We start from the raw sequence: 26502 nt of genomic DNA, 5'->3' as shown, positions 1-26502 counted from the left end.
GCCCTTTTAGGTGCATGTTTTGTAAATTCTGATGAAGGTGCAAAGCAAATGTTGATTTGACTTGTTCACTTTTTAATCTTGATGTTGCAAAAATAAAAGTTACAAATATTTTGGCATACAAATCCTAAGTGCGGATACTCTGTTGTTATTTTATCTAGCAGCGGATCCTAGCGAGTGGCGCAAGGTACCTTGGCTTTACTGCCCAGTGACTGTAAAAGATTTATGGGAGCTATGTACAGCTAGCAGATAATAGGCCGTCTGCTCCAGGAGAGTAGCTCCAATCCTGAAAATGTTGGGATACTTGCCTCCTGCAATACTCTGCCTACTGTGTTTGAGAGTGACTGTTTACTGAGCTAGCTGCAGAATCTAGAGTTTACCCCAGAAGCCCCTACCCTGGATGTGACTGAATGATTTATTATGGAAATTGTATCTCTTACATGCTTAATGTAGAACACTATATAAAGGATGCACTCCATGTTGCAGTCAGTTTTAGTCAGTGAGTGCTTGGTTGGTCATAATTAAAGTCCTGCTGTTTCACTGGGAAGAGCCTCAGGAGTGGTAATCCCTAATCCATCTTCCCTGAAGTAATACGTCTGGTGATCATTTAAACTGTGCTGTCAATGTTGGTCCTGCACTGTGTTGACAGTGATATGGCAGGTGTTTCTGTACATTATATACAGAAGGATCTACAAAGGGATGTGCGGACCTGTAAACTTGACTTCGACCCACTGAATGATAAACACTATACTGTTATGAGGGATGCTGTTCTGATATATTTTATTTATGAAGTTAATAAACTCCCAAGAATGAACCCGTTGAGATATGGATAGCGAGCATGGCCACTCACTACTTGCCTTTGGAGAATCAGTGCAATTGATAAGGTTATGGTGGGTGTTTCTAATATTCTGTCCAACCCCATGTAAGGAGGCCACAGTTGTCCAACCTTGTCCTTTTCCAGGGAGTCCAATAGCACTTGCTTCTACCTAAGACTACAGCTTTTTTAAAACCCATTAAAAACCTTCTGGTATACTTCAAAAAGAGCCTGGGGTGCCAGTGGTGAGCCGGGGTGAAATAAAAAAAAAAAAGAATTGGGCTTTCCAAACTGGGGAGAAAACAAGAAAATAATTGGCGAATTCAAATTTATAAAAAAAAGAGCCGTATTGTGTAGTTCAATGAGCCCTCTGTTGAACAGCCCGGATGTGGGCTACACTGAGACAATAAGGACATTTATTACACAAACCTTATATACATTTGTTTTTATCTCGATGAAAAGCAAAACTCAAAGACAGCTGCAATTTTTAAATATAAAAATGTAGTAAGTTAAAATGTTACAAAAAGTTAAAAGGCAATATTACAAAGTGTTAATCTGCAATAAACTAACAGTGCAGAGTCCACTCTATAAAAGAATGGAAAAGAGTTTTGGAAAGGGACCTGGGGACTAAACTACACTGCAGGAGTAAAGCCCCAAGTCCCACTCAGCTCTGCAGTTTGACAGGGAGAGTTCATAAATAACTCCCCCTGCAGCCCGTAGAGGGAGCCCTAGCCCATCAGCGGTTTCAATCCACATGCTGTTCAATGTTATTTCCACTGGCTTCAAGTGATCCATTCCAGGCAGGATGTTGTAAACAGCTGATCACTGCAAGGGCCTGCTGGAATTCTTGATTCCCATTGAGAAGCTCTTAAAGCTGCAGCAGCATTGCTCTTGTTGGCTTAATAAAGGCACTGAAGGCTTATTTGCTGTTCCAAGATCAGCATGTTATCTGTGCTGGGCCCAACTTGCCTGTCAGTGGCCACATTTTCTCTTGCATTTATGTTTAGTCCAATATGGCAAGAGTATAGATCAAGTCATCCAATTTTAGAAGCATCACCTGAGCCTCGGAATTGGCTGAGTGATAATTTAAGCTCCTCCTCCCTGAGGCTCCTGTCCAATCGCTGTGTCTCAGACTCCAACACAGAGGGGAGGGGCTCCCGTGAGACCAGGGCCAGCGATTGGCTGAGGTCCTGTCGCAGGGAGAGTAGCCATTGGTTGTTCCTGGAGGAGCGCTCGATAAAGTCCGCCCTTTCCTGGGAGTTGAGAGACAACGACCTACGGAGAACGTGCACCTGCAGAAGGCAAAGGTCAGTCACAAACAGGCTCACGACAAACCCTATCTGTCTACTGAATATTTTATATTTCTTCTACGTATTAGCATGATAGCATTTGTCCTAAAAGCCGATTTTCAAACATGACACACAAGCAACTACTTGAATATGAATCTGTGCATTGAGACTGAGCTTAGAAACAAACTAAGCAGACCTGAATGACTGGGAATAGAACCCTAGGGATGTATGTGCTACATAGCAGGTCAGGCCAGTGTGCAAACCACTGTGCTTATAGTTCTGTTCACCACTGTTCTGAAACTGTGTGTCTCGCTCCCCATCCAGTAAACACATTAAAAACCAATCCTACAACTCAGCACATGCTTTCATAGGAACAAATAAACAAGAAAACATACAAAGCAGCTTGCACACATAATTAAACTATAACCTGTTCACTACTCGCTCCTCCCTCACCTGCTCCTCCAGCTCTCGAACCCTCTCTCTCAGCCTCTCTCTCTCCTCCTCTTCTGGAAATCGAGACCCTCTGGAGAACTGAAGGAGACAGAGACACAAAAGGATTTCATTTATATGAGATTGAAAATCAGCAAACGTGGGGGGGCAATGGAGCTAGCCAGTGACAGGAAGGCCAGTGTTGAGACAGCTTCCCTTCACAGCTCTCCACAGCACCTCAACCCTGCCCTGAACACCCCCGCCTGCATGCCTGCCAGCCAGCCAGCCATTCACACCTGGACCTCTCTCAAGCAAAGACTGACAGTGTTGTGCTGGTGTTAGTTTTATGATGTCCACAAGCAAAAGGTAAAAACAATGCATCAGCAAAACGTGTTCATTTTTACTTGGCACTTTATTGAAAGAATCATAGAATATAGCTGTATACCAAAGTTGAAGACACTATCTAAAAATGTCACCAAACTACTAAGACAATATGTAAAAGTGAACTGTCACTATTATGCAGAATCACATGGCTTCAATAAGATGTGACTTCATTAAGTCATGACTAGCAACAGATTTAGCATGAAAACCCTGCAAATACATAGCCACTACCTCAAATAGTTAGAGGTTAAAAAAGATGTGACAGTGAAAGGGTTAGTTTTTACTAGAAGACACTAAGAAAATCAAACAATACAGCTGTGTACCAAACACTAAGACAATAACTTTGCTGTCTCTATGAAGCTGAAACGTCAGAAGTCATATGACCTCAATATGGCAACCACAACCAAGTGAACGAACATAGCATCTGAATTGTGATACAGGTCTTTCGTTAGTTTTAATAGTTTAGCAGCAGTAAGCTGAAGTGACATGTGTCTGCGTGCCTGCTGAATGACCACCCCCTTCCCTTGCTGACCTTTGAACTGTTGGGTGTCCTGTTTTTCCGCTGTGATGAGAAAAGGGCCGAGAGCTCGTCACGAAGACGAACACGCTCCAGCTCCACCTGAGAGAGTGATAGAGGAAGGGGAGCGTGAGAAAGAAAGCGAGGGTGTCGGAGGAAGGCAGAGAAAGGAAGAGAGAGGGAGGGAGTCAGAGTATTTATCAGCTCCTCTCCATGTCTCAGTATTTACCAGCTCCCCCAGTGTCTCAGTATTTACCAGCTCTCCATGTCTTAGTATTTACCAGCTCCCCTGGGTCTCAGTATTTACCAGCTCCCCAGTGTCTCAGTATTTACCAGCTCTCCGTGTCTCAGTATTTACCAGCTCCCCCAGTGTCTCAGTATTTACCAGCTCCCCTGTGTCTCAGTATTTACCAGCTCCTCCCAGTGTCTCAGTATTTACCATCTCCTCCCTGTGTCTCAGTATTTACCAGCTCTCTGTGTCTCAGTATTTACCAGCTCCTCCCCTTTGTCTCAGTATTTACCAGCTCCTCCCTGTGTCTCAGTATTTACCAGCTCCCCCAGTGTCTCAGTATGTACCAGCTCTCCGTGTCTCAGTATTTACCAGCTCCCCCAGTGTCTCAGTATTTACCAGCTCTCCGTGTCTCAGTATTTACCAGCTCCCCTGGGTCTCAGCATTTACCAGCTCTCCCAGTGTCTCAGTATTTACCAGCTCTCCGTGTCTCAGTATTTACCAGCTCTCCGTGTCTCAGTATTTACCAGCTCCCCCATGTCTCAGTATTTATCAGCTCCCCCATGTCTCAGTATTTACCAGTTCCCCCCGTGTTTCAGTATTTACCAGTTGCCCCCATGTCTCAGAATTTATCAGCTCCCTCATATCTCAGTATTTACCAGTCCACCCTGTGTCTCAGCATTTACCAGCTCCCCAGTGTCTCAGTATTTACCAGCTCCCCCCGTGTCTCAGTATTTACCAGCTCCCCTGGGTCTCAGTATTTACCAGCTCCACCCTGTGTCTCAGCATTTACCAGCTCCCCCCCTGTGTCTCAGTATTTACCAGCTCCCCTGGGTCTCAGTATTTACCAGCTCCTCCCCGTGTCTCAGTATTTACCAGCTCCCCCCGTGTCTCAGTATTTACCAGCTCCCCCTGTGTCTCAGTATTTACCAGCTCCTCACGGTGTCTCAGTATTTACCAGCTCCTCCCCTGTGTCTCAGTATTTACCAGCCCCTCCCAGTGTCTCAGTATTTACTAGCGCCCCGTGTCTCAGTATTTACCAGCTCCCCCCGTGTCTCAGTATTTACCAGCTCCCCTGGGTCTCAGTATTTACCAGCTCCTCCCGGTGTCTCAGTATTTACCAGCTCCCCCTGTGTCTCAGTATTTACCAGCTCCTCACGGTGTCTCAGTATTTACCAGCTCCTCCCGGTGTCTCAGTATTTACCAGCCCCTGGGTCTCAGTATTTACCAGCTCCTCCCGGTGTCTCAGTATTTACCAGCTCCTCCCGGTTTCTCAGTATTTACCAGCTCCTCACGGTGTCTCAGTATTTACCAGCTCCTCACGGTGTCTCAGTATTTACCAGCTCCTCCCGGTGTCTCAGTATTTACCAGCCCCTGTGTCTCAGTATTTACCAGCTCCTCACGGTGTCTCAGTATTTACCAGCTCCTCCCGGTGTCTCAGTATTTACCAGCCCCTCACGTGTGTCTCAGTATACTAGCGCCTCCCGTGTCTCAGTATTTACCAGCTCCCCCCCGTGTCTCAGTATTTACCAGCTCCCCTGGGTCTCAATATTTACCAGCTCCTCCCGGTGTCTCAGTATTTACCAGCTCCTCCCCTGGGTCTCAGGATTTACCAGCTCCTCCCAGTGTCTCAGTATTTACCAGCTCCTCCCCGTGTCTCAGTATTTACCAGCTCCTCCCCGTGTCTCAGTATTTAACAGCTCCTCCCCTTTGTCTCAGTATTTACCAGCTCCTCCCCTTTGTCTCAGTATTTACCAGCTCCTCCCCTTTGTCTCAGTATTTACCAGCTCCTCCCCTGTCTCAGTATTTACCAGCTCCTCCCCTGTGTCTCAGTATTTACCAGCTCCTCCCAGTGTCTCAGTATTTACCAGCTCCTCCCCTGGGTCTCAGTATTTACCAGCTCCTCCCCGTGTCTCAGTATTTAACAGCTCCCCCCTTTGTCTCAGTATTTACCAGCTCCTCCATTTCTCAGCATTTACCAGCTCCTCCCTGTCTCAGTATTTACCAGCCCCCGTGTCTCAGTATTTACCAGCTCCCCCGTGTCTTAGCATTTACCAGCTCCCCTCTGTCTCACTATTTACCAGCTCCTTCCTGTGTCTCAGTATTTACCAGCTCCTCCCCTGGGTCTCAGTATTTACCAGCTCCTCCCAGTGTCTCAGTATTTACCAGCTCCTCCCCGTGTCTCAGTATTTAACAGCTCCTCCCTGTGTCTCAGCATTTACCAGCTCCTCCCGGTGTCTCAGTATTTACCAGCTCCCCCTGTGTCTCAGCATTTAACAGCTCCTCCCTGTGTCTCAGCATTTACCAGCTCCTCCCGGTGTCTCAGTATTTACCAGCTCCCCCTCTCAGTATTTACCAGCTCCTTCCCATGTCTCAGTATTTACCAGCTCCCCCCATGTCTCAGTATTTACCAGCTCCCCCATCTCAGTATTTACCTGGCTCAGTGTCTCTCTCAGCTGCCCTCTCTCTCTCCTCAGTCTCTCCACTCGCCGCTCCAGATGTTTTCTCTCCTCTTCCAGCTGCTGCTTCTCGTGCTCCAGCTGTGCCACCGCCCTCTGCATGGATGACAGTCTCTCCTGGAACAGAGTGTCCCCCAGCAGGACTGGAGGACCCGCTGGCTCAGCCTGAGCGAGACATAGGGGACAGATGGAGTAATAAACAAGGATGATGAGGAGAGAGAGCTTTCAATGGAGTCACCTTTACTGTATTCACAATTTGATAAATCATAAATTTGGTTAATTCACTGCTGAGCCATATTGACAGTAAACTGTACAAATCCTACATTTTTCTGTATCAGGACCCCTCACTTATTCACTGTTTTCAATATTTTACTATTTTTGTGTAAGTCAGACAGGAAAATAAAGAGGGGTGTTATACATGAGAATGCACTGCCTACTGAGAAAACACTATTGGTGGAAGGCAGGTTGCAAATGCAAAAACACTGCAGCTACAGATTATAAATCAGGAATGACTGCAGTGGAGGACACTAATGCTGACTGCAAACTTTCAAGATAAGTTAGAAAAAGAATGATAGAAATAAAGTGACAGAAAAGAGCAACACATCTGCAGCTGACAGTGCTTGAGAACGGTAGATTGTATTACAATCTGATATTGCACAGACATGGAGTTAATCAACTCATTTTGCTTTGAGAAATACTTTTTAAAAGTCTAAAATAAGAAATCTTACTTTATTCCACTGGCTGTGTATGAGAACCCTTTGCAAGGTCTCTAATTGGGTTGTGCAGATACATGGATTAACACATTTTTTGTTGGAAGGTATTAAAATTAAATCACATCCAACAAAAGTGTTTATTTCACAACAAGAAAATATACCATTGTCTCATCTACACAACCAATCAATGGGAGTTCCGCACTGAGTAATTTAGGAAGTTAATAAATACCTAACAACTTGAAACATGGTAAATGGATCTATTTAGATTGTCCCCAAGATATTGCCTGATTATTCAGAAACAATGAGCTTGTACTAACCTGCAGTGGGTGTGTCGATGATGAAGCCATCCCTTCCTGCAGTGATCTTACTTCCTGCTCCAGGCTCCCAGCTCTCTGTCTCCACTCCACCTCTCCCTCGCTCCCTCTTTCTCTCTCCAGCTCCCTCACCCTTTCCCGGAGTCTCTCCATCTCCTTGTTCCTATTCTCCACTTCACCCTCCTTCTCCCTCACTGCAGCTCTCAGTCTTACCCCTTCCATCTGCATCTCTCTCATCTCTTGGTTTTTCACCTCCACCCTCACTCTCAGCCTCTCTACCTCTTCCTCCCTTTCTCTCAGACGTTCTCTTTCTCTCTCCAGCTCCTTCTGTCTCTCTACCTGTCCCTGCCTCTCTCTCTCCAGCTCATTCACTCTCAGCCTCTCTGCCTTCTCTTTCTTCCTCAGTTTCTCTTCTCCTTTCTGAAGCTCCTCCACTCTGTCACTCAGCTTCATGACCTCTCTGCTCTTCCTATCCACACTCTCCTTAAGTCTCTCAATCTCTCCCTCCCTCTCTCCTCTCTCCAGCTCCTTCAGCCTTTCTCTTAGCCTCTCTGCCTCTCTCTCCCTCTCCCTCACCATGGCTCTTAGCTTCCCCTCCTCTTGTTCGAGTCTCTTCACCCTTTCTTTCAGAGTGCCGGTCTCTCTTTGCTTCATTTCTTCTTGTTCTTTCCAACTCAGAATGTCTGTCTCCAGCTCCTCCACTCTCTCTCTAAGCCTCACTGCCTCTCCCTCCCTCTCTCTCCGACTCTCTTCCACACTCTCCCTCAACATCTCTATCTCTCTGTTCTTTTTCTGTAGTTCTTCCACTTTCTCACTCAGCCTCTCCACCTCTCCCTCCCTCTCCCTCAGTTCTGAGGTCTGTCGTTCCTGTCTTTCTCTCAGTACAGTCCTTACTCTCTCTGCCTCTCCTGCTCTTTCTATGAGTAACTTGGCAATATCTTCTCTTTCTTCATGCAAGATCTTCACTCTCTCCCTCAGCCTCTCCACCTCTCCCTCCCTCTCTCTCACCTCCACCATCACGTTCCCTCCCTCTCTCTCCAGTTCCTCCACTCTCTCTCTCAGCCTCTCTACCTCTCGCTCCCTCTCTCTCAGTTGCGAGATCTCTTGTTCCTCTCTTTTTTTGTGTAGGATCTTTGCTCTTTCCATCTCCTCCAGCCTCAAGCCCAGCCTTGCTCTCTCTCCTTCTAGCTCCTCCACCCTCTCTCTCAGCCTCTCCACCTCTCCCTCCCTCTTGCTCAGTTCTGAGATCTGTTGTTCCTCTCTTTCTCTCTGTAAATTATTTGCTCTCTCTATCTCTGCTTGCCTCTCTCCGAGTTCTGTTGATAGCCTTGCTCCCTCTCTCTCCAGCTCTCTCACTCTCTCCCTCAGTATCTCCACCTCTCTCTCTCTCTCTCTCAGTTCTGAGATCTGTTGTAGCTCTCTTTCTTTCAGTACAGTCTTTGCTTTCTCCATCTCTTTTTCCTGCTCTCTGAGTAACTTTGCAATCTCTTCTCTTCCTCGTTGCAAAGTCTTCACTCTCTCCCTCAGTGTCTCCAGCTCTCCCTCCCTCTCTCTCAGCTCCTCACTCACCCCCTCTCTCTCTCTCTGTAGGGCCAACACTCTCACTCGTTCTCTTTCTATCTCTCCATCCTTCTCCTTCAGGGTGGCTCTCTGTCTCTCCTCTTCTCTCTTGATTGCCTCCACTTGCTCTCTCAGTCTCTCTCTCTCTGCCTCCATCTCTCTCACCTCCATTGTCATCTTCCCGCTCTCTCTCTCTAGCTCATTTACTCTATCTTTCAGTCTGTCCACCTCTCCCTCCCTCTCTCCAAGTATTTTGGCAATCTCTTCTCTTCCTCCTTCCAAAGTCTTTACCCTCTCTCTCAGTCTCTCTGCCTCTGCCTCCCTCTCTCTCACGTCTGAGATCTGACATTCCTCTCTTTCTCTTTGCATGGTTTTCACTCTCTCTATCTCTGCTTCCCTATCTCCAAGCTCTGTGGTTAGCTTTGCTCTCTCTCTCTCCAGCTCCTCCACTCTCTCTCTCAGTCTATCCACCTCTCCCTCAAAATCTCTCAATTGCGAGATCTGTTGTTCCTCTCTTTCTCTATGTAGGATCTTTGCTCTCTCCATTTCTTTCAGCTTCAAGCCTAGCCCTGCTCTCTCGCCTTCCAGCTCTTCCACTCTCTCTCTCAGCCTCTCCACCTCTCCCTCCCTCTCTCTCAGTTCTGAGATCAGTTGCTTCTCTCTTTCTCTCTGTAAATTCTTTGCTCTCTCTATCTCTGCTTGCCTCTCTCCAAGCTCTGTTGATAGCCTTGCTCCCTCTCTCTCCAGCTCTCTCACTCTCTCCCTCAGTGTCTCCACCTCTCCCTCCCTCTCTTTAAGTTCTGAGATCTGTCGTACCTCTCTTTCTTTCAGTACAGTCTTTGCTCTCTCCATCTCTTTTTCCTGCTCTCTGAGTAACTTTGCAATCTCTTCTCTTCCTCGTTGCAAAGTCTTCACTCTCTCCCTCAGTGTCTCCAGCTCTCCCTCCCTCTCTCTCAGCTCATCACTCACCCCCTCTCTCTCTCTCTGTAGGGTCAACACTCTCACTCGTTCTCTTTCTATCTCTCCATCCTTCTCCTTCAGGGTGGCTCTCTGTCTCTCCTCTTCTCTCTTGATCGCCTCCATTTGCTCTCTCAGTCTCTCTCTCTCTGCCTCCATCTCTCTCACCCCCATTGTCATCTTCCCCCTCTCTCTCTCTAGCTCATTTACTCTATCTTTCAGTCTGTCCACCTCTCCCTCCCTCTCTCCAAGTATTTTGGCAATCTCTTCTCTTCCCCCTTCCAAAGTCTTCACCTTCTCTCTCAGTCTCTCCACCTCTCCCTCCTTCTCTATAAGTTGTGAGATCTGTCGTTCCTCTCTTTCTCTGTGTAGGATCTTTGCTCTCTCCATCTCTTCCAGCTTTAAGCATAGCTCTGCTCTTTCTTCTTCCAGTTCCTCCTTCCTCTCTCTCAGCCTCTCCATCTCTCCCTCCCTCTCAGTCAGTTCTGAGATCTGTTGTTCCTCTCTTTCTTTTTGTATGGTTTTTACTCTCTCTATCTCTGCTTCCTTCTCTCCTAGCTCTGTGCTTAAACTTTCACTTACTCTCTCCAGTTCTTCCACCCTCTCTCTCATCCTCTCTAACTCTCCCTCCCTCTCTCTAACTTCTACCAACAGCTTCCCTCTATCTGTCTCCAGCTCATCCTCCTTCTCTCTCAGCTTCTCCACCTCTCTCTCCTTCCTCCTCAGCTCAGCAGTGTGCTCCACCTCTCTTTCTCTCTTTAGCTTCTGCAGGGTCTCAATCTCTCCATCCCTTGCTCTCACTTTCTCATCCTCCTCTGTCCTGGCTGCCTCAAGCCTCTCCTTCAGCAACTCTTCTCTTTCCCTGCTTTCCTCTCCTCCTCGCTCCAACTCCCTCGCTTGTTCTCTCAGTCGCTGGATCTCCTCGTCCCTCTCTCTCATCACTCCCTCCTTCTCTTTCTCCAGTGCCTGCACTCGTTCTCTCAGCTCTTGGTTCTCTCTATCCTGTCGTCGTTCTCTCTCTGTCTCCAGCTCCTCCAGCCTCTCTCTCAGTCTGTGTGTCTCTGCACTCCTCTTCCTGAGTTTCTCTTCCCCTGCTCGGTGATCTCTTCCCAGCCTCTCCACCTCTGCCTCCCTCTCTCTTAGCTCCTTCCTCAGCTCCTCTCTTTCCCTCTCCAGCGCTTTGACTCTCTCCTCCAGTCGGTCCACCTCTCCATCCCTCTCTCCCAGCTCCGAGCTCAGAGCCTCCCTTTCCCTCTGCCAGCTCTCCCTCTCCGCGTAGACCCTCTCCCTCTCCCTCCCCTCTCGCTCCTGGGAGAGGCTCAGCTCCTGGCTCAGCCTCTCCCTCTCTCCTTCCACCATCTCCCTCGCCCTCTCCCCCTCCTCTCTAAGCTGCTCTCTGTCCTGCAGCAGCCTATCCTTCTCTCTCTGCAGGCGGGTGGTCTCAGTCTGCAGTTCTGTGCAGAGACATTCAATCTCCCCTGAAACACAGAAAGGACACTGACAGATCCACAGGTGAAGGGATACAGTAAGCCATCTACTTCAGAGAGACAGAATGGAAGACAACCACAAAAGCTAACAGGCAAACAAGACACAGTCAGTCAGACAGGCTTGTACACAGACTGACAGACAAACTGACAGGCAGGCAGACATACAGACAGAGAAATACACACAGACAGACAGAAGAAAAACACAGACAGACAGAAAAACAGGCTGACAAGCATTCAGACAGGCAGATATACATAGACACAGGCAGACAGACAGACAGTCACCATCCTCAGCTCATACAGACACCACAATGGCTATTTCAAGTTAGTCTGAACTGGAACTAAACACCTCAGTAAAACGGAATATGATTTGTGACTGTGTATACAGGTGAATTGAGGTTGGTTGCTGTGATTGAAATACTCACTATGTCTCATCCCTTAATCCACCAACCTAGCCGAGCAGAGTACTCACACTTGTACATTTATTATTAGAAGGTCACCTTTGTCATTTTAGAATCTGGTGCAGCATACTAGTGTACACTAATAACTGCAACATGAGTAATAACAGCAACATGACTAATAACTCAGCAGATACTTAGCAACTCATACAGCATACAGACCAAAGACTTTAAAACACACTGGCCTCACACTAGCACCCTACACTTCCTACACTGACTTCACACTTCCACAGACAATCAGCATTATACACTCCCTCTCAACCTACCCTGCAGCACCTCCTTCGCCTGCGAGAGGGTTTGAACTTTGACCTCCAGCTGACCCTGCAGGATCTGAAGGTTGGAATTTTTGTGATTGGCTGCAGAGAGGTCACGGTGCAGGGTCTCCTGGAGTGACCTGTGAAGAGAGGAGGTGAAACATGAACCCCAACCATCACTCGGTATCAGACCTGGATCAATTAAGATTATAATTACAATTACAATTATATTCTGTTCAATTACAATTATGCTCCACTCGGGATCCCTGTAAGGCTTAAATGTTTAATATGTTATACGTGGATTTACAGCCTTAATTTACATTTATATGAATGGATGCTTTTACCGCTCCTGCGCGTCCTGTTTGGAAAGTGAAAGCTGGGTTTGAGGGTGTCTGATACCTCATCTCCTCTCTCTCTCGCTCCAGCCCCTCCTTCTCTTTCTCCAGAGCTCTCAGGTCGCTCTGCAGCCTCTCCCTCTCTCTCAGCAGCATCTCGTTGTCTCGCTCCGCGTGGCTATGACTCTCCGTGACCTGGCTCATCTCCTCCCGTAGTGCCTGCAACTCCGAGCAGGCGTCGCCATGGAGACGGGACAGCTGGGGGGGGGGGGAATTATTAAACAGTTTCTCCTGGCTTTGCCCCTCACCTGCCTCTCCCTCACTCATAATGTCAGAGACCTGGACTCAGTACAAACCCAGTATTCTGCATTGTACTACAGGCCGTCTGCTGCACAAGGCTGTGAAACTGGTAGGCAGGATTAGTGCGTACTTGTGGGGGCTCCCTGGGCACAGATAAAAGTCCCACACCAAATCCAATTGTGATTCCATAATTCGTACTCATTCTGCACTTTCAATCACTTCATAGGCCTCTAATGTATAATTTAAAAACTAACATTAAAATTATCTACTTGCTCCCTCACTCTCACCTTCTCTCCCCTACTCTGAATCAGCACCAGTCACAATATGTTGTATCCAGATTTAGATGCTGGTAATGGCTAGACTTCGACTAGATTTTAGTTACCACAAAATGATGCATAATATAGACATGTTTAAAGAGGTCTGGTGCAGACCTGTGAAATTGAAATTGAAAATGATGAATGGGTTCTTAATCTGCCATATATTTTCTTATTATAATGATTTTTTAGACTATATTTACAGTAAATTGATTGTATTAATAAACTACTGTTTAAACAGGTTTAAAGTCAGTGGTATCTGACTGATATTGTGCTGATGCACTTTGGAGTTCTGGATTGAGCCAGCATTTTCGGTGTGTTTTATTGTGTTGTACTGTTTGTAATGTGATTAATAATGTAAATATTTTTTATTTTATTTTTTGTAATAAAGTGCTTTTTAAAAGTCAAGTCCCCCTAACCTCTCATTCTCTCTCTCACCTCCTTCAGTGACTCCTTTCTTCTCCTCCCTGCTCTTGTGTCCCTCTCTCGCTCTGTCTCACCTCCTCTAGTCTCTCCTCTCTCCTCTGCATCTCCTCTCTGCTTTCAATCTCCTCTCTCTCTCTCTCGTTCTCTCTCTCGCTGGCTCGTTGGAGTATACTCCGGATCCGGTCTCTCTCTGATTCCAGTTCCTCTCTCTCTCGCTCCGCTGTCCTCAGCTCCCTCTGCAGCAAGGCTCTCTCCGAGACCAGAGACTCCAGTCTGGATTGTAAACTGGACAGCTCTGTCTCCAACTGGGCAAGAACAAACACAGGAGAGAGTCAGTGATACTGTTACTGGTTTACAATAAACACAGATGGAAGACTCTGCTTTAAAACACAATCACTCCTGTGCGGGACACAAGACTGCTTCTAAATACTGTGACTCTGAATCACTACTGCCATGAACAAGACCTGCCAAAGCCTCTATTGTTCTCAATGGCTCAGGATGTACAAAAGACCTTACCTGCGCAACATACAGTATACAGAACAGTGTCTTTAGAGAAGCCTTAGGTGCATACACTAGTGTTGAATGCTGAAGAGACTTCAATGCTTGCTTCTAGGTTTTTAAAACAAGTAGGTGGTCTGATCCTTTAAATCCACAGCGTTCACGAGAAGACAGTTTCTGCCAGACTCAACTGGCCACAGTGCTAACCCTAAGCACCGACGCCTTTAACTCTGGGACATTTAGTTGTTTAATAGCAGTTTCTCAGTACATTTTTGTTTTTGCGATTTATAACACAAAAAAACACAAACTTAATGAATTCAGAGACAAGTGCGTCAACAATGAAGACAGTGAGAAAAGCACTGAACTTAAGTTTCTTTCAGTATTTTAAATTTCGCACCATTGAGGCGTTATTAGAAGATTTGGTAGATGATGAATAATATAGTTAATATGTGGTATGCAGGCTTTGTTTTAGCCATGCTCATGATTACATCCATTATACTATCAGAGACACTTCACATATAATGTATTAACTGTATTAACTCAAGTGCATTTCAATTACTTGCAAACAGTATTATAAATCACATATCAGAAATCAACCAATCACTGTGCAGTATTTGCCAGAATTCTAGTCTTATCCTGTGTACTCGTCATCCCCTACATAGAACGCCACACCTAATAACAATGCTCAGAAATCAAAACAAACCACAAAACATACCTGGTACCTGATAATAGGTTCATCATACTATCAACTTAACTCTTTCTGTACCTTTTTTATGAACCTGACACTAACTCGGGAGAGACGAAGATGGACACACGCGTCCTCAGAGACATGTGCAGCCAACCGCTTCTTTTCATTCTGCGGGCCCGTCTTGCAGCCACCTCAGAGCTACAGTGTTGGAGGACCACGCAGCTCTGGTTACCTTACAGGCAGGCCTGCAGGTGTCCAGCCAGTCTACAGGGGTTGCCGGTGTAAGGTGAGCTGAGGACACCCTGGCTGACCTAGACCCTCCCCACCAGGGTGGCGCTCGGCCAATTGTGTGCCACCCCCTGAGAACTCCCGCCAACGGTCGGCAGTGGGATAGCCTGGACTTGAACTGGCGATCTCCAGGCTCTAGGGCACTCGTGAGCTCCAACTTTTGTTTTTAAAAAATAATCTCAGCACCTGTAAGCCTACATGCATTATTTAGGTTCTGTGGCAGTTCCTGACTGGGAGAAGGGGGGGGATTTAAAAAAAAAAAAAGCTATTCCTAGCTAATATAGCTATTTAAAGCTATTCCTAAGTACAATATTAATTTGTGTGACGTATAATAAGTGAACACATTATATGTAGGGTGTTTCTTATTGTATAACAAATGTCACTTCACACAGTTTGAGCAGCTCATCTTGGTCCTCTCTCCCAAACAATAAGAGACCCTACACACAACGTATTCACTTCTAATATAGCAAGGCAGGCTGAGATTGCCCATGCAGCCCTTCTATTTTCATCCCTGTTACACCCGCTAAGCAGGCTGGCTTGTGGTCTCCTCCCCCCTACCTGCAGGCTCTGGGAGTGCAGCTCTCTCTTATCGATTGCCAGCGCCTCGTTCAGAGCGCTCATCTTCTCTAGAGAGTCCCTCAGATCAGCACAGTCCTTCTGTAGGACAGTCTGAGAGAGGGAGAAGCTGGCGACAGAGTCCTGTGCCTGCGGAGAGGGGGGTGAAGCATTACTGTACACTGCGTGAGAGACAGAGGGTGTAGTTGCCGTGTGCAGTGAGACTGAGCGTGTTGTTACCGTGTGCAGTGAGAGACAGAGCGTGTAGTTAGTGTGCAGTGAGAGACAGAACGTGTTGCTACCGTGTGCTGTGAGAGACAGAGCATTTAGTTAGTGTGCAGTGAGAGACAGAGCGTGTAGTTGCCATGTGCAGTGAGACGGTGTGCGTTGTTACCTTGTGCAGTGCTTCCTGCAGCTGGTCCCTCTCTTTCTCTGCCAGCTCCTTCTTCAGCTCCGCTTTCTCTAGCGCCCCCCGCAGGCTGAACAGCTCTTGCTTTCTCTCACTACTCTGAGCACTGGCCAGGGACTGAGCAGTGAGTCTGCGGGAAACAGATACACTGACAATCTACACAAGCACACAGTGACATCTAGAATCAACATTCTCTTCTGATACTACACAGAAAAATACTATTATGTAATACTATTACAACTAATGTTGTAGTCATTTATACTAAAACCAGCCCCTTTATTCAGTGATGTTTGTTCAGATTTTGGACCACACAGTTGGAAGCTCCTGACACCCACTAGTGCTAGCGTATTGAACTGAATGACTGTATGTTGATTTGCCTTGTCAATACTAACTGTATACGAGTATTTACTCCTCATCTGTCTCTGCAGCCCTCCTCTTTCCCTCTTACCGTAACTTTCTCTCACTCTCCAGCTCTCTCCTCTCTTCCTCTGCTTGCTCCCTCCTCTCTCTCTCCATCTCTCGCTCACTCTGCAGTCGCACGTTTTCTCTCCTCTGTTCTTCGTTCTCTCGCTCCAACTCTCTCAGACGCTCCCTCAGTGACGGCAGGGTCGCATTTTCACTGCAAAGCAAAAACAAGAAAGGAAAGTCCACTAGGGAGGCGTAACTGTGATCTAGTAACTGAGAATGTATAAACAAAGGCACGCTTTTCAGAGACGAGAGAAGTCAGCAAGCCTGGTAAGTGATGAAAAGCCAACAGAAAATGAATAATCATGTAGACATAATGTAGTGTCCCTTCAAAACGGATAATAAAAGTTAGTAGGACAGGGGTTCCAAACTTTCTTAGCTCACAAGATTAGGCATCCTGACTGAGGACCGCCTCCCAAAATTTTGATTCTGATAACCTTAGTGGAGCTTGTTTGTTTGTACCGGTAGAAGTACTGATGCTTTCAGTATGTTCAGGGTCATTTATCAGATGTTTCGAACTGCTCTATAATTACTGTACTCAGTCATACGCGGTTTGAAATGCAACATAAACCTGCCTGTAACAGGTAAGCAGGATCGGTATGATTTACTTCAGTCATGTAGGAAAAAAATATATATATATCACAAACTTCTACTGGAAAACACACTGGCAGATATCCTGCATTTATTTATTTATTTATTTAAATGTGAGGTTATAATTATGAAATTGACTCATTAGTTGCCAATTTTATTCTCCTTACAATCATCCTCTTTTGTTGTATAACGATACACACTGTTAGCGCGGGCGCGAGCTGACGTCAGATTTACATTCCAAATAACCCCAAGCACCTGACAGCAGAGTTCATGTACATTAATTGACCCCCCCCCCCCCCCCCCCAGTCTGGGTTATATCACTTTGGGAGGGTCATTTGGGAGGAAGAATGTTTGAATATGCTACAGCCTCCCTGAAACCATCTCACAGGCCTCCCAGCCCCAGTATGGGAACCCCTGGTGTAGGGTGTCTCTTACTATGAATCACAAAAAAAGATTTACTCATGACCTGCTATTAAACATAACAAGTGTGAGATGAACTGGAATTGTAAGAATCCTTAAAGATCACTGGTTAATTTCTCAAACGTGAATTATAACCAGAATGATAGATGAGGAGCTGGTGCTCAAGGCACTTTAATAATTAGCTGGAAGGGTGGTGTTAATGGGAGTCAAATTGAACAATTCTGTCTGCTTTCTCTCTCTCTCTCTCTCTCTCTCTCTGTACCTCTTCAGCAATTCGTTCGCAGCTCTCAGTGACTGCTCCTCTCGGCCCGCCCTCTCCTGTAGCTCCACCCCCTCCAGTTCCAACTGTCTGATTCGCTGCTCCAGTGACTCTCTCTTTCTCGCTTGCTCGAACTCTGCTTTCCTCAAGAACAGAGAGGCCTCCTGAGGATAAGGGAGAGGCAGGAATGATTACTGTCTGTCCAAAAACATGTACAAACACAGCCATGTTAGAACAAAGGGCGCATCCATATAACAGACCGTTTAAGGTTATTACATATGTAAATTCATTAAGAATTAAAGTGCTATAGAGTTCAATCACAGCCACATCCCTACAAGCATGCAGAGTTTCCTGAAGACCTGTCTTCATTTGCTGAAGAACATTTTCTCCACTTTGTGACTGCCAAGCTCTCTCCTAATATAGCCACAGATAGACTGTTTTGTGTGTGATGGTAGAGTGTTTAGAGTTGTCCAAAGAAACTATTTGAATGGCGCTGACACAATTGGGATAGCTGTAGCAATACCCTAGATTTCCCATAAAGTTCGGTCCTGTGTCAGGAGTCACTGTGGTTTTCCTCCATCCTTGATTCTAACTGCTGTGTTTCCCAATTATTATTATCGTAATCAAAATAAATGCAAACAATGACCATTTAACACTTTGTCAATGTCATCTTTTCTCAAGTTTGCTATGCGCACAGAATTATTTGCTACCTCTTTTTCTGATTCATGTATGAAGCATTGTAAAACCACTGGTATTTGTTCATTGCTGTAATTGTAACTGTTTAGCCCCCCCAGGTGGCTTGGCATGAAGAGTGCTATATAAGAGTACACTTGCATTGTACTGTATGAAGTCTGTGGTTAGAAATCAACCCTCGAACACTTTCAAAATAAGTACACAGACATTTCTTAAATATACTTCTACAGTAACAGGCTGTCATGCATTCCAGGGGTGAAGCTCCCAAAAAGGTTTATGGAAATACTGGGGCTGTACAGACATTCTGACTTTCAGTTATTCCCTTTAATATGTTTTTTGTAGGCAGGTATTAAATGAAACTGAAGCAAACCTGTTAAAAATGTATACATTTCACATCAAGAAAAGCTGCTTTTCTCTCATTCTCCCTCATTTATACAAGCCAGTACCGATCAATGGCAATGAACTTCTGCATTGAGTGATTTAAGAGCCGACCACTCTGACTGAATTATCTATCGCTGTGTGTAGTGGGAGATGTAGTTGTCTGTCGAGTTGAATCAGAGGTTAAACCTTGGTCCAGGACTACAATCCCACAATACACTGCAGAGATGCTAAGCACATTGGGAGATGGAAACAAGAAAAGTTCAATCAAAATTATAAAAGAAAGGCAAGACAAATAATAGCAGAGAAAATAGGTGTTTGATCACAAAAGGTTCTGCATTAAATAACACAGCTAGGCTGTTATTGATCGGTACTCAATACTTGTGTAGACAAGGGCAACCAAGGGAAATCTTTGTTCTGTGTTGTGTAATCAACACGTTTTTTAAGATTCCAATTAAAATAATACTTCACCATTTAAAACATGCTAAATGGCAATACCGAGAATTCCGAGACCCTGCACAGCCCTACGAAATACAAATCAGTGTGGAAGCTGTCATTTCAAACTTCATGATAGTACTGGTGCACCTGCTCTGGAAAGGCTTATGAACACCCTGCAAAGGCTCTGGGAGTGTGCGTTACCTGCAGTTCACTGTCTCTTCTGCGGAGTGCACTCTCTACCTTTGCGATGGTGTTCTGGAGAGCCGGCAGCCCTTGCACCGCTGTGTGAGCAGGGAGAGGGAGACACACCCCCTGCCCATCACCCCTCTGCCCACAGGCCACTCCTGCCTGCACAGAGAAGACACTGTTCATGTGGAATACATTGAGGGCAGATGAGAGACATCCCTGGTACAAGGTACAGCGATCATCCTTCCACCGTACTGCGCCCAGAACAGAGAATGCATTTTATATACAGTTTTTCTTCCACAAACACATTTGCTATAAATAAGATATCAATAAGACTATACTGTAGCTACCCAAACTGCTTTGAAGTTACTGCATGGTAATCTATTACTTTTACAAGGCAGTGCGAAGCTTGACCCTTGAGACAGGTGAGCTGGGTGTAAAGAAGTGCATTCTTCATATCCGCTATTCTGTGAAGCCTTTTTGAAATTCTTCTATTAAAATATCCGATTTTGTGAATATCAATGCTTTGCAAATATAGTTTGTTTTAAATGATAAGCAGCAGAATCTATTTGCATTGCAGTATGTTATAGTGAAAATAAAAAATAAAGCATTTTGCAGTTTGGTTTCTCTTACCAGCCTCTCGACAGCCTCCCGCATGGAGTCCAGCTCCCTCTCTCGCTCCTTTTCTCTCTCCTCCTCCTTCTCCCTCTCCATCTTTCTCTCCTGCGCCTCTCCCCTCTCCAGCTCTCTCTCTTTTTCTCTCTCCTCCTTCTCCATTTTGAGGGAGAGCAGAGAGGCAGAGAGATCAGCAATCCTGAAGAGGAAAATAGCAGGGACAAACTAATTCTAGAAGGGTGAGTCATTGGAGTTTCAGCCCAGGTAATTTGCACTCCAATTCTACAAGGTAAGCAAAGCTCTCTAAAAAGTATGTGGACAGTGTAACGCAACAGTGTTGTTGGATTATTTTAAGGTCAAAGCCCATTAACCCTACAGTACTGAATATTTAAAAGGTATGCAATATATTATTTTTATTCATTATCTAAATAATTACATTAAACCTGTTTTTTAAAATTCAAATTTTAACCTGATTCTGTAATATGAAAAACAGTTCAAGAAATGAAACCCAGAAGCTGGAATAGCTCATGACAAGCGACTCGAAACAGTTTCTCTCTGAAAGGAAATTCTGAGTCACCTCTCTCTCAGCTCCTCTGTCTCTGCTTCAGCTCGAACCCTCAGCTCTGCCAGCTCCTGCTCCTTGTGCTGCAGGGACTCTGTGAGCTCCAGGAGAGCAGGGGAGGGAGCTGGTGGAGGGGGAGAAAGGGGCAAGGCATACACAGCCCCACAGCTGGACTGCAGGCAGGTGGAGAGACGGGAGAAATCTGCTTGCAGCTCAGACAGATCCCTGTAGATAACAAACAATACTCCAGTCAGTTGAAGTCCTGTGTATTGCATGTTTCAACAAAGGAAGTGCAAGTGGAACAGACTAAAGCAATCTGAGATCTTTAAATGACTTTGTAGCTCAGAACTGGACCCAGTACTCGCAGTTCAGTCTCAGCAGTAGAGGTGTAACGATACACATGTCACACTGCAATACGTATCACGATATGCAGGTTGCAACACACAGTACATGTGACGGTGCTGATTGGCTGCTTGTATGATGCACAGTAAGATTAAGATCCTTTAACATTAAAAAACTCAAATGAAATGAATAGGGAGAGCATGTATTCATACCAGCTGTAAAACACACTAATTCTTCATTCAAGTACATTGAGTTATTATGTGCTTTTGTTCTTGTATCACGATACAAATGATACACACCTCCATTCGATATATCATGTAAAGAAAGTTTGTCGATATACAGTGAATTGTCACACCCCAAACTCAGAAGTGTATTACACAACCTCTTCATCACCTCCTTTGATTAGGACTCAATGCTGTCAGGCCCGGTTTTCACCCAGCTCTGTGTCTGTCACTTTGACTGGACTGACACAAAGTCCTCGGAATCGGTTTAACGAGCTGCTATTTCAACTCTAACCTGTCGGTGGCGCTCTTCATGGTCAGGAAGTGGCGTCGGAAGGTCACAACCTCTCTCCAGAGAGCAAGCAGGCGTTTGTGTTCATTGGAGATGTGAGCGCTCATGATCTGAGAAGGAGGGCAGAGAGAGAAAGAGAGGGAGAGGGAGAGGGGTAGTCAATTGACTAGTTTACTTTACATTAGTTTCGTCATGCGAAGTTTGGCAGCACCACTGACGAATATTTGGATCCACCGTGTGTCTTATTGTTCTAGGAGATGTCATCTTGTGCAGTTAGGGTTCTGTCTGCTCAAACTGTGTGAAATGATTCATGTAGACACCTACACACAATGCATTAACTTCTAGTATGAACAAAAAAAAAAAAAAGAGGATGTACACTTTGTATAAGATGTACTAGGATTCTGACCAATTCTTAACTGTAATTAGTTGATTTCTCATTTTGTGATTTCTAATGGAAAAGCAGGTCATTCACCTCCTTCTCTCTCTGCCACTCTCCTTCCTTGAACCCCGACTCCTCCACAGCTCTGGTCCAATCAGCCGTCAGCTTTCCGAGATCCTCCCTCAAAGCCTGATTCACCTCTCCTGATTGGTCCAGCTGGTTCTGCAGGAGGGAGTTCAGTTCTACCAGCCCAGAACACCTGCAGAGGGGAAGAGTGTGAATGGGAGAGGGGAAGAGAAAAAGAACACATTACTGGAAGCACAAAGAGAGGCCTCACTCTAACCAGTGAGAGAGACAGAGCAAGAGAGTGGTCTATGGAAAGAGGGGTCTGCAGAGAGAGGGACAGACAGACAGACAGAGAGATTAACACAGGACAAGCTCTCAGCCTGCTCCGAAACTCCTTCTGCTGAGAGAGACAGCGAGAAGCTGAACCAGAGACACATTTAAGACAGAGACATTTGAGAAAAATACCTAGCAGAAATGTGTACCCAGTGTATTGCAGCCTGTAGCCTCCTGATTGGAAATGCAGAATCAAGGCCTTTCAATACATCTGCTCTGTTAAGAATATTACATATTTTATATTTGCTTCATTGACTTTGGAAACAGGAATGTGAATTTACAGTGCGTGTTTGTGTGTCTGTCTGTCTGTCTGTTTGTACCACTCTATTTGTGTATGCTCTGTGTGTGTGATTTGATGTGTGTGTCTATCTCTCAGCATGTTTGTGCCTCTGTGTGTGTTTCTGTGAGTTTGTCTCTCTATGAATCAGTGTGTGTGTGTATTTATCTGTATGTCTCTGTGTTTGTAACCTCTCTGCTCACCTCTGCTGTTCCTCTTCCACCCTGATGAGGGCGCTCTCCAGACTGTCACTGTGCTCCCCATGGATACGCAGCTGAAAGGGAGGGGAGAGAGGAGAGAGAGACATAATCAGATATTTTCAGACCTAGTGGACTTATCAGTAACATCACAGGGGAATCCAAGGGACTGTATTCTATTGTACTCTATTGTCTATGCATAGGTACCACACTGATATCCATTTCTAAATCTACTCTTGCGTACAATGTGACTTGTCATGTGAGAATGACAGCATGTTACAGTCAGTCATGGCTCTCTCATGTTGTCTGCTGTGTGTCTCACTCACCTCCTCCCGGCGCAGCTCACTCTCTCTACCCAGCAGCTGCTGCTCCAACTGCAGGCATCGAGACCGGTACTGACAAACCTGATAGAGGGGAGGAGGGGAGGGAGAGGGGGAAAGCAGAGAGACAGCAGAGTTAAAAAAAAAAATCCCTTAGAAAATCAAATATACAGGGGCTCCCGAGTGGCACATCCGGTAAAGGCGTTCCTCGTGGAGTGCAGGATGTGCCGTATATCCTGGACAGCGCTGGTTCGAGTCCAGCCTATTCCACTGCCGACCATGGACGGGAGCTCCCAGGCAGAGGTACACAACTGTCCGAGTGCTGCCTGGGGGGGGGGTGACTGCATAGTGGGCCCGCAGTGTGAAAAAAAGCTGATGGCACACGCTTCGGAGGACAGCGTGTGTTCGTCTTCACTGCTCCTGAGTCAGCGTGGGGGTGGAATTGGTGAGCTGAGCCTAAATATAATTGCCTATTCTAAATTGGGAGAAAATTATAAAAAATAATGGACAACTACTAAATTAAAAAAAAAATTAAAATCAAATACGTGTTTAACATAATGTGTGCATTTTTCAGACCTATAAAATAGTTCCCAAATTAAGATCTACTAGAATTACTATATTTATTGTGATTCTATCACCTTCTGTGCTTTCAGAGTCTACTAGGATGCATTAAAAATCAACACAGCGGCACCGGCCAGCTCTTTGGGTCATTGACAGGGCTGTGCACATACCGATTCTCCGAGTAACTCTCTTTAACATGTTTTAAATTGGAATGTTTTAGAATGTAATAAAAACATGTTAATTACACAAAACAAAGCTTTCCCTCATTTACACAATGAGTTCCAATTAACCAACTAAAACCACTCCTATTTAATCTGAGATTATTTGTCTTTCCTACTTTCAAGTCATTAAATAACATCATCTTGATTTCACTTCCTCATGTCCACTTTGCTTGCTTCCACAGAAATGTGTAATCTCTTCAGTGAACTGTGTGATTGTAGTCCTGAGCAAGATATAGGCTCAGAATAAACCTCCCAGTGTGCACAATGGTAGGTAATTCAGTCAGAGTGATTAGCAATTAAGGTAGCGCTCACATGTATGTGATGAAACAGTGGCATTTGTGACTGGATGTATTGTGTCAGTTTCCAGCAATAAAACTGTCAGTGCCCTCACAGGAAGTAGAATTCACTTCCAAGTGGCTTTGAAATCACTCATTTGTTTGGGTTTCACGTAAAGCATGTTAAAGGGAGTTGCTTGTGTTCATCCCCAGTGCTGAGCTCACCTTGCTTTGCAGTTTCTGCACCAGCAGCGCCTGCCTCCCCTCCCGCTCACGACAAGCTCTCAGCTTGCTCCGAAACTCCCTCTGCTCTGAGAGAGACAGAGCGAGAGAGGGGTCTGCAAGGAGAGGGAGCTGTGAGAGAGGGAGAGACAGAGAGATTAACATAGGACAAGCTCTTAGCCTGCTCTGAAACTCCCTCTGCTCTGAGAGAGACAGAGCAAGAGAGGGGTCTGTGGAGAGAAGGGTCTGCAGAGAGAGGGACAGACAGATAGACAGAGAGATTAACACAGGACAAGCTCTCAGCCTGCACCTAAACTCCCTCTGCTCCGAGAGAGACAGAGCTGAGGAGAGACGTAGAGTGAGATAAACACAGGATAAGACAGACAGACACCTGTCTTGCAGCACTCAGTATTACACAGACAAAAAGGTCTTTGCTGCTCCACCTCAAATACTCTTACACACTGCCCCCTTGGTTAAAAATTATATATATATATATATATATATATATATATATATATATATATATATATATATATATATATATATATATATAAAATAGCTTTATTTTTTTACCGGAGATACTACGACAATAACAACAACAACACGATTTCTCAATGTGGTCATTTATTAAGCTCATCTCTCCCTTCCCTCTCTCAGAGCTCGGTTCTTCCCCTCTAGCTCAGCTCTCTTGCCACTCTCTCTCTCTCCCCTCCCTCTCACCCTGTCTCTCAGAGCTCGATTCTCCCCCACAAGCTCATCTCTCTCCGCTCGGCTGTCTGCCAGAAGAGTCTGCAGCTTTCTAGCTCGAGGCGGGAGTCGAGGAGGAAGTCCAGGGGGCCAATTAGTGTCCAGAGGTCTGAGGTAGGATCACCCCCCCCCCCCAACCCGACTGGGGGAGGGGACTGTCAGAACAACAGCGGCCAGAACCACACCGTCCCCTGGACGACAGACACTGTGTTTCCACAGTTGAGTTGGCGATTCTGAACCTGCATGTGATGGAGTCAGTGTGAGATGTGGATCTCATGCAGTCACCCATGCACACCCAAAGAAACATATTTTAGCCAACCTATAACCCGTTTTCATTTTAAAAACTGATATCTGGTGCTACACAAGATTAAATAAATATCTATTGCAGGCCTTGCTTTCAGATAGACTTGCACTTCCTTGATCATTTCACATGGAGAGTGAAACTGTCCCCACCCCTTCACTGGCTTCTTACTGTCAGAAACCAACCAACCAACCTGCCTCCCCCAGTGACTGACACACTTTGCAGTCAGTCAGATGCTTGACCCAGAAGACCCAGGAAGTGTAACAGATTTCCTGGAAGGCAAGGCAAGGCAAGCAAACCAAGCACTTTCTTTAACCTAGTCTAGTACCAGACAGGTTCTATAACATGTTCGCAAGGTCAACCGTGACATTTTTCTTGACAATATGATTATCGATACAGTGGCCCCGGTACTGGTACACTGCGTAACTTTTTTTTTTTTGCTTGCTTGTTTACAATGCTGAGTCTGCTGGTGTCACGATGGCCTGTCAACCAGCAGGTTCTAAATGGCGTGCTCTGTACGGTTTATTTTGGTTCCCTTTATCTGAACATTTAATTTTGATAGCATTTTTTTTTGGTTAAAATGAGTTAATCACTCGTCTTTGTTAGCACACTCTTTTTAATAGAATTTTTTTTTTCTCCAGCTGTCACTCGACAGCTGGAGTAGTCCCCCTACTGGTGGTTAAACTTAAGAGGACTTACTGACTACTTCGATTACTAATATATATATATATATATATATAACATATATGTATATTATTTATGTATAGTGTGGGCAACACACACACACACATATATATATATATATATATATATATATATATATATATATATATATATATATAGATAATATCGTTATACATTATTAGATAACTGTATGAACTAAATAATAAATAAAATATTATTAATGAAGAGTAATATCGTTATACATTATTAGATAACTACGTGGGTATTGTTGTGCGAACTATGAATACTAACTAAATCGTGTAGTTTTTGTACAGTTCTGGGATCGCTATGAAAAAAATACAAATCGTACCAGGGATAACAGCTAATTTATTAATAATCACCTGTCAATATGATGAACGTTAATACAAACATGACACATGAAAGATCAATGAGGAAATTCGTCCCATTCCTTTCCTAAAAAAAAACTGATGACATGGGAAGAGCATGCAGTTTTCAAAAACCGCGAGGGATCCCGTTATATAAAACGTAACCATAGTAGCTCACAGCAACGTGTAAATAAAGCACAATGAAAGCATGGTAAAGGTAAACTGAAGAGCGATGTATGGTAAAGCATAGTAATACATCTGGTAAATGCATTAGTATAACCATGGCAAAAGTGCACACATTTTGTGGTAAACCTGTATAACTAAGTAAGGGATTGTAAAGAAAGTACTGAACGATTCCTACCTCTCTCTAACTAGGCTCTGACACTGAAAATGTTCCAGAACTGTGCTTCTCAACCCATCTTCT

The 26502-nt window shown here is 45.1% G+C and overlaps 1 protein-coding gene across 1 annotated transcript; it reads right to left on the bottom strand.

Annotated features, from left to right (window-relative positions):
• Window positions 1–1097: 1097 nt before the first annotated feature.
• On the bottom strand, window positions 1098–25017 carry si:dkey-230p4.1 (centrosome-associated protein CEP250). The gene is made up of 23 exons (XM_041263801.1): window positions 25014–25017; window positions 24702–24784; window positions 23985–24113; window positions 22709–22786; window positions 22389–22459; window positions 21603–21768; window positions 21134–21240; window positions 20291–20500; window positions 19732–19858; window positions 19114–19260; window positions 17407–17567; window positions 16117–16287; window positions 15654–15798; window positions 15263–15409; window positions 13305–13535; window positions 12255–12448; window positions 11868–11995; window positions 9402–11137; window positions 7146–9350; window positions 6092–6280; window positions 3443–3529; window positions 2554–2631; window positions 1098–2103 (listed from the first exon to the last, which is right to left on the bottom strand). The coding sequence occupies exons 1-23, from the start codon at window positions 25015–25017 to the stop codon at window positions 1846–1848; spliced, it is 6852 nt and encodes a 2283-aa protein (XP_041119735.1). The 3' UTR covers window positions 1098–1845.
• Window positions 25018–26502: the final 1485 nt, after the last annotated feature.

This window comes from Polyodon spathula, chromosome 11 (genome assembly GCF_017654505.1).
Source record: "Polyodon spathula isolate WHYD16114869_AA chromosome 11, ASM1765450v1, whole genome shotgun sequence".
NCBI lineage: Eukaryota > Metazoa > Chordata > Actinopteri > Acipenseriformes > Polyodontidae > Polyodon > Polyodon spathula.
This window is presented reverse-complemented; position numbering and strand designations above follow the sequence as displayed.